The 8,795-nt window shown below is 36.6% G+C and overlaps 1 protein-coding gene across 1 annotated transcript in view; it reads left to right on the plus strand.

Moving 5' to 3' along the window:
- Positions 1 to 3,391, plus strand: part of ESYT2 (extended synaptotagmin 2) — a gene marked incomplete at its 5' end in the record, with an annotated part of 40,414 nt that extends 37,023 nt beyond the window's left edge. Inside the window, 4 exons of the mRNA XM_029084893.1 lie at positions 574 to 708; positions 2,087 to 2,192; positions 3,176 to 3,225; positions 3,346 to 3,391. Of these exons, the coding sequence (XP_028940726.1) occupies positions 574 to 708; positions 2,087 to 2,192; positions 3,176 to 3,225; positions 3,346 to 3,391 (337 nt within the window). The remainder of the gene's footprint in view (positions 1 to 573; positions 709 to 2,086; positions 2,193 to 3,175; positions 3,226 to 3,345) is intronic.
- Positions 3,392 to 8,795: the final 5,404 nt, after the last annotated feature.

Below are 8,795 nucleotides of genomic sequence, written 5' to 3' on the forward strand. Positions count from 1 at the left end.
CTGCACATATTTCTTTGTAAACTTTGTCATATCTTGATTTATCCTTTTAAATCAGTTGTCTGGATGATCTTTGTTATTTGTAAAATAACATACTGATTGTAATTATATGTAAATACAAAAACATACAGAGCTATACTCGGAATCATTAAAACTTTGTTGAAGATTTTGCTGTAATTTTGTATTTGTCTATTATGCCTCTGTCAGATTTAAATTAAAATGACATGTAGATTTTTATCAGCAGTGCCTGAAGGCTATCTCTTAATAGACTGAATTTTTCATGGAATGACAAAAATGCATGATTTTTGGAAATAAATCGGAATTTAAGAAGCACTGTATTCCCACCTCCGCTGTCTGCTCACCATTTATCTGTTCTTGTACAACTCACTGCTTGACATTTGTTCAGTTTTTCTTTACCACTGCTATTAGCTATGTGCTGTATCCTGCACATCATACGTTGTGCAGGATATCCCACAACTGATTTGTGTACTCAATTAAGTGGCAGTAGCAGTGACACTTATATTCAGCAATGTCTTGTTTATTTTCTAAGTGTTTTTCCTTTTTTTTCCCCGGTCACAGAAATCTAATAGCGTTTTCAGAAGAAGGATCCGATCCATACGTGCGAATGTATTTATTGCCTGATAAGAGACGATCAGGAAGAAGAAAAACACATGTATCAAAGAAGACATTAAACCCAGTGTTTGATCAAATGTATGTTCTAGACTATGCGTAGTAGGTTTATATCCTGTAATTACAAATCTGTCAAATCAAAGTTTCTCAGCTTACCTGAATGGTAATGTCAGAACTCCTCGTTGTCAGCACCAGACTTGGTTCATACCTTTCTCTTCTGCTATAATAGCTCTTCCCATCCTTCTAATTCCCTGTTATCACTATAGCCCTTTTTACTCTCTTACCAGCTGCTTCTCTCTTATTTTCTGGTTATCCTAGATCAGTTACATCCCCTTTGTGCTGGTGGCTAAGAAGCAGTGTGCACTCTACTGGCAGGTGGCCAGAACATGAGTGCCTTTTAGCTGGGCAATGCTGTTGGTATCCCTTCCTGACAGGAAGCATGTTGATTTGACCGGCCCATTGCCTGGCTGATAGATGCTGCCTCCTTGGTAGGATTGGCCAGCCAGTGTCTATGCATCATCAAACTGCTCAGTCAGTCTACTTGGTGGCACTTCTCAGCATCCAGGGAGTCGGGAAATTTCCTCGTAGGTTATATCTTGGCCCATAGGTTGAAAGCTGTGCAAGCTAGTGCTTATCTCTGCATTCAGCTTTTTGCTGGTAGTTTCTCTCACATGTGTGCCCCTTCCTCCCTCACCCAGCACTTACCAATGAAGAAGACCTTTCTCTAAAGACAGAAACTTAATTCGGGGAATACAACACTTCAGTCTGTTCTGTCCAAGGGAATCTGTAAATCATCAGTTAGAGGCTCTGTAGGTTTTTCTGGTACTGCAGCTCTCTCCTGTTTATTCCAGATAATAGATTTGTTTTACTGTGCCTTTCCAAGTAAAATGTGTTGCAAAGCAATAAAGCTGTTTAAGAACTGTAATGACAAATAGGTGTAGATTGTGGTATAATCTTGCTCTCACTCTTTATAAATTTCAGATCTAGCAAACAAAATGTGTTCTTTCTTAAAAGTTGATAGGTTTCCTTGGTGTGCCAGGAAAGAAAAGGAGCTCTGGTTCTAGAGGACTGAAGATCAGTAAGACTGACCAGTCTTTCCCTTCTGGAGAATAGTGATACTGAGCTGGCAAGATAGTAGGATTCCTCATTCTCTTCTCTGTAGAGTCAGTGGTTGACCTTTTCCTTGGTTTGGTTTTTGTTTGTTTGATTGTTTTATTTTACCAGCAGCTTCTAGAGACCAAAGGTAACAGAAGTTGCAAAGATTTGGTGTTGATATTGATCATAGTATTAAAGAAAACTTTTAGGCAAAACATGGTGATTTTTTTCTTTGTTTATCTCAGACCTCATTTTTTGTTTGAGGAGGGGGATGGTTTGGTTATGATTTGAATTGTTTAGCTGTAGGAACTGAAGTTGCACTTCAGGTACAAAATTCTCTCTAAAGCATCCTTTTGCCTGTCAGATTTGATTTCAGTGTTTCCCTGCCTGAAGTGCAGCGAAGAACACTAGATGTAGCAGTGAAGAACAGCGGTGGTTTCTTGTCCAAAGATAAAGGGCTGCTTGGCAAAGTAAGTTGACAACAAGCAAATTCTGTTAATACAGCATGTTAATATACAAGACTAAAGTCCTCTTGTGATATGAGCTTGTTAGTGTTGACTGAAGCACCTGATTCAGGTAAGAAGCTTTAAAAAATTATAGATGGCTTAGATGTCAACCTTCAGTAAAGGAAGGAACAAACTGCAGAGACAGACATCAAAAGATGAGGCAGTAATATCTTCTGGAGAATGTTAAGTTCTGAGGCTTGTAGTAACAAAAGAAACATGCATATTATACACTTCTATGATTACTAATCACACACCCAACGAAAGAAAATAACCAGTAGAAAACAGGTGATATCTCAGAAAATGTTCAGACAAAAGTGGAAAGACAAGCAAGACTAACTATAGAAGCAGACAGAACAAATGTATAATTAGTAATTAAAATTCTAGATTGTAAAATCCATAAGAAAGAATTGCTACTGGAGACATTCCCAATGCCAAAACCAGCTATTATGTTTAACTTCACTGTTCTATAGGCACTCATTAAATCACTCTATTTCCTACATATATGATTTGGAGTGCGCAAAAAGGAGCAGTAAATTCATACACCACTGCAAATTGCCATGTTCGAGCTGCGTAAAGAGGATGAGAGATAGCAGAACTGTGGTCAGTTCATGCTGAACAGTGTTCTTAATTTTCCTGTGTACCAGGAAGGCTGTTAGCACAAACACATCAGCTGCTTTCCATTGCCAAGATATGCCATGTTCAGAATTTAAGCCTCTGAGGTGCTCTGGGACCATATCACATGTGGGTATAGATTTTTAGGTCAAAAACAGCAACTTGAAACTTTACTAAAAGTCGAGCAGATAGCTGTGATGACAAAGATGTAAAATATATTGTTTATTAATGGCATTACTTATACTGTAGTTTACAGGATTGTTAGATTTGATCTTTAAAAGACATAGAATGAAAGGCACACATAATATATTGATTGCTAATTTAACTTTCCACAGTTATTGATACCTCTGGCATCTGAAGAACTTGCTAAAGGCTGGACCCAGTGGTAAGTAGAATATTGCCTTTATTCGTATTAATATTACACACTAATAACTGATGCGTTAATAATAGTTTTAATGATGCATGATAAATGTTAAAAAATTTCCTTTGTTTTTTTCATTTTCAGGTATGATTTAACAGAAGATGGTACAAGGCCACATGGTGCAAGTTAGGCCCATGCATATTGGGAATTCCCCACACATAATTTTGCCAACCTTTATATATTTTTAAAGCGTTGTTCTCACAGATGTACCAATATTATTTTTATAGCTTTACTGATTTAGTTCTTAGACACGTCCCAAATAATTTTATAACACTTGGTCATTTTATGTCGATGTAGCCTTTCTCATTGTTAAACTTTGTATTTTAATTTGCTAAACAATTTTATGTGTTACTGTAATGTGCAATAGTACAGTAAAGTAACGTTTTGTGTTTAAATTTATCTTTATGATGGCTGTACCTATTAGAAAGTGAAAAGATTATGTTCTGCTGTTTTCCTGCCTTGTTTTGTATTTCACCAAGGTATACTGTACCATGTAAATATATACTATTTTTTTATAATTCTTTCATGCTGGTTTGAATTCAGAAGAAAATTAGATAAAGAATATAGATATTTTCTTCTAAATGCATGTTAATTTCTTCAGATGAATCTCTTTTGTCTTTGCAGCACAATGGTCTTAATCATTTTGTGATATTCTTCAAAAACAAACTGCAGAAAAACATTTTTACTTTATTGTGTTTCTAGCCCAGAGTGGCTAGCTTAAAATGTACAAAACATTAACATTTTAATATTTATATATAAATGTATTATTGGAAAATCATGCTATAGAATATTATAAACAAAAATGAGAATTCTATAAATATTGTATAAATAGAGGATGAGGTCCATGAATCACGGTTTCTAAATCTGAGTTTTCATTTAATGGAGTAAACATAACAAACAGTACGGTTTTATTATACAGGTTCACGTGGATTTTTTTATTTATTCCTGTACTCTATAGTACTAGACGTGACCTTTTGAAGGTATGAGGACATGGATTTTTCTGTATTATAAACAAAATCTCTTAACAACTTAGAACTGTCCTTACTGCCCTGCTTCACTGATTTATAAGGGATACAAATCAGCTTGCAATGTAAGTTCATATAGTAGGCATACGTACAAGACATTATTTTTATTATACAATACTGTGCTAAATACTATATTATGCTATTACCTTCTGTAATATGAAAATGGAACACCAGTTGGTAAGAAAGTGTGAAACTGAGTTGACATTGACTGTCTTTACAGTTGCTTCTTTGCTACTTAGTGTGTTTGATGCATGAAAAACACAGTGGTCCGCACAGGTTTCTTGAGAAATAATGGCATTCTACCGAAGCATTGCCATAGCCTGCTGCAGGACTGCAGCGGTGATCCAGTTAGCACAAACTCATAAAAGTACACAGTTGAGAGTTGAAGTGAGACTATCAGCCTGAACAGCTGTGCTTATAACTCTGGTTTTACGAATTATAGGGAATTTTTTTTTGTATTCAGAACTGATTTTTCCTTTTCTGGTAAGTTTTCGCAGACTGTTATAAAAATGTGCATTAAGAATCCAAGAGAACAGTTCAGCTCTTTCAGAGCAAACGCCCTCTCTCTCGGATAAGTATGCAATTAGACAGACAAAATATATTATTGAGCTAAGATTCTAGAATGATCTCTCAGCCAAGAAAGAATTTTAAAGCAGAGTAATAAAATCCTGAAATTAGCTTTATCGTAAGATTACTGACAAAACCTTAATTCTAGGTGTAGAATATGCCTACATTACTAGACGTACCAAAGTGCCTACCATAGATGTAGCTTTTTGTCTTTTTCAAGTTTAAGAATTGACTCATTTCAGTTTGTCTAAATTCAGCTTAACATGAACATTTGTCACGGATCTGTGTGACACGCACACATACACCTCTATACAGTGGCGGCCTTCTTATTGCCACATTTTATACAAGACAATTTTAGCAAACTTACACTGTAAATTTTGCTGCTGTGACTTTCTGATGGACTGGGAAATAGAGAGACATTCTTTGTAAAGAAAACATTTCCATTTGAAGGCTTCACTCTATATTGGAATGTATGAGTATCTATATATATATACATATACACACACATCTGTTCATATAAAATGTAATATATTATGAAATACATCTTTTCTTTGCTAGTTCTCCATTAAAATGTTAAGAATAGAAAGAAAGAGAATTATTGTTAATGCAATGAAAATGCAGAAAGCAAAAGCTGATCTAAAGAAAGGAGGTCTAAGTGCAGCAGTTCAGCATAATTGTCTTTTGCCTTGGTTCAGCTTGAGGTGGAAGAACTTTTGCTGTCCATCTTGGCCAGTGACTCCCCAGAGTTTGATCCATAGCCAACAAACGGGCTGTTAGACTGATTCGGTGTTTCAAGTCTTAAGTGAAGTCTGGGGACAGATATTAGAAGAGTCTGCACTTAAACAAAAGAAGTGTGCATTTTGTTGTCTTGAGGGGTAAAGAAATGCTGTGTTCGGGTAAATGTGAGATGATACCATAATGTGAGTAACTGAATATAGGACAGATTTCCAAAACAGCTCACAACCTAAAATTAGAGGTAAATTCTTAAGACAGCCCAGTTACCATTTAGGAATCTAAAATTAAGAGATTGAATTGTCATTGTTAATTCAGTAACAGTAATTCCCATTGGTTGTAACCAGCCCTGGATGCCAGACTCTTTAGAAATGTTCTCCTGAGTGAATTTGGATCAAATATGACTGCCTAGATGAGTCTGATTCTTTTGATAGTGGAAACAAACCTCTGTATCATAGTTACCAAATTCAGATTGTTCCGTTTATATGGAAGCAGGAAGGACGAACATCATTCTTCCTCTGGGCAAAAATTGCACTTCATTATCAAGTGATAGCTTTTCATGTTGTTCTTGTTTATCCTGTGCCTTAAATTATGGACATATTAAGATGTTTAAGAAATGGCTAAAAATAAGCTTTGTTACCTGTATTGCCAACACACGTTCTCTACTACTGAAACTGGTTTTAGAATTACTCTGCTTCATTGTCAAGAAAACCAGCTTTCTGAATTATAGCAGTGGTCTAACCCGAACTCAAATCAGCATGCATATCACTTGGATATGGATTAAAAGAATTTTCATTTTCTGTCTTGAATCCTGTATCAGAGCTGCAGCAAATGGTGAGAGTTGAAATGACAACAAAGGGTAATCAGTTTTGTACAGATTGCCTTTTTTGCTCATGTAATTCTACATTATGATGCATGTATTTATTCAATAAATGGTTCATATGGAAGTCGGTGTGTTGCTTCCCTCTACACACACACTCCCTTTTCCCCTTTTTTGCATATCACTGTCCTAATTAGTAATAATGAGGTGAATTTTTAATATAGTCATGTGTGCTGACTTCTCTAACCTAGGTAGCCTTGCTGTAAGGTGTGTAGGCAGATTTTTGGGTTTTACATGAGTGAAAGTGGAGTGAGAAGTACAGGACACTTCACTGGGGAATTCCTTGCTTGTTAGTGTGGAACAGATCTACATGTAAGAATTAATAAGACCTTTGTTCAACTTAAGCATATAATTTTTTTTTATCTTAAAGTGATCAGTTGAACAGATTGTCACAATTCTAGCACTTACTCATCAGTTGTAATGAATTGTGTTTTCAAAAGGACCTAGAACAGCATGTAGATTGTAGAATGCCCTAGATTTAGAACCAGCAGATTTCTGTGAGTGGCAATCTTTCGTGTCCTTCCACCTTCTTGTTAAGGCAGATATTGATAGAAAATACAAGTATGTATTGCATAAATAAGAAAAGTATTGGATCCTCTATCTATTACAGAAACAGAACCATAGAAGTTGTACTGTTTGCATTAAACATTAATTTTTAATTAATTATAATACCATAATTAATTATGATACCTCTTTCCTTAAACAGCTGCAACTTCTCTGAATTCCTAATAGTCAGTTTTCATCAGCCATAAATCAAAGCTGCAGAAGTTCATCACGCAGTCGCTATCGCACTTAGAAGGGACCCCACTGGATAATCTTTTCTGATACTAACTACAAAATTATGTTCAGGTTTTTGTTTTGCTTTTTTTTTTTCCTAAGGGAGGTATCTGCCTTTTTTAGCAGGATAAAGTGTGTCTGCTAATCAGTGGGAAGGCAGCTAAAGCCAAGTAAAATCACATCCATTTTCATTACTCCCTCAGGGCAAGGTGTTTCTGGACAGCACGTTTCCTGGTAGTGCCAGTGCTGATCAGGTGTCTAAATTTTCTAACTTTGATCAAAATCAAACCTTCCGTTCAGTCCCATGAGACAGGTGGTAACTGGATCAGCACCTGCAAAAGGATATTGCTTGTGTATTCACAAGATCTTGTTAGAGAGTAAAAATAATTGTGCAGGACGCTCCTCCAGATGGATTTGGTATTAATTTGATGGGCTCAGCCATGCCTAGACTTTTTCTTAATATTTACTCTACTGTTTAAACTGTTTTGGGCCATCCTGTGGGTCATCCAGTCTCCATCTAAGAGCACTGTTTCCCAATACAGTTACCAATATTGTTATTTTAGGTATTTTCTCAGCTAAGAGCTGAATATAAAGTTGATTTCCTATGAGGTTTCTGTTTTAATCAGTTTAATTATTTGTATTCTCCCCCAAACAAACTCTGAGTGCTGGATGGTAACTTTGATATTTGGTAGAAAGAACCAAAACGTCAGATGGTCCCAGACCTGTTTGTAGTTGTGAGTAGTTGCTGAAGGCATCAGGCTATTTCATGACAAACGGTGTTTTTATACATCTTAACAAAGTGTCTCGCTGTATCATTGTGTGCTCTCCTACCGATTTCTAAGGCTGTCAGGCTCTCAACAATATTCTCAACCACTTTCTGAAATACATTAGTTGAAAAATGCAAAACAGCTAAAGTAAAAAACCCACTTGTATTTCTTTCAGTGTTACACAGTGAATTTAGCTGCCAGATTAGATGGCAGCTCTGGGAGAAGAGCTCTCTCATCTGTATTCATGTGGTAAAGGTGATGCTCTGTTCTCACTGTCTGCAGGGAATATTGCTTGCCAGTCACCTACAGTGGAATCTAGTTTGAGCAGGCTACCACATATCTATTTCCTCAGATGCTACCGAGTGAAGCCAACCTGTCTTCCCCTCTTGTTTCTTTGAGTCCTCAGTAGCTGTGAACTTTAGTCCAAAGGAATTAAGGGCTAATAGTGACCGTTCTTCCCTTTAAGAGCCATATGGAAACAGGTCCATGGACAGATAAAGCCAGTCACGATTCCAGCCTTTCATGCCCGGGGTGTGGGAGGGATGGTTCTTGACTTGAAGACACTCGGATCCATTCCTGCCAGGACCTGATAAGTCCTTGCCCTCAGAACTGGGCATTTAGCACCTCAGCCTGAGTGCAACAAGTGACTACAGAAGAAAGTTGTGAAGTCTCAGCAGCCCGGCTGTCCTGTGATTTCATTCATCAGGTGCGTGGTAAGAATCTGTTGTGTAACTGATTATCAATTTTATTTATTCATTATCTAAGCAAAGTAGTTCCTTTCAGCAG

This window comes from Antrostomus carolinensis, unplaced genomic scaffold (genome assembly GCF_000700745.2).
Source record: "Antrostomus carolinensis isolate BGI_N321 unplaced genomic scaffold, ASM70074v2 scaffold20775, whole genome shotgun sequence".
Taxonomy (NCBI): domain Eukaryota; kingdom Metazoa; phylum Chordata; class Aves; order Caprimulgiformes; family Caprimulgidae; genus Antrostomus; species Antrostomus carolinensis.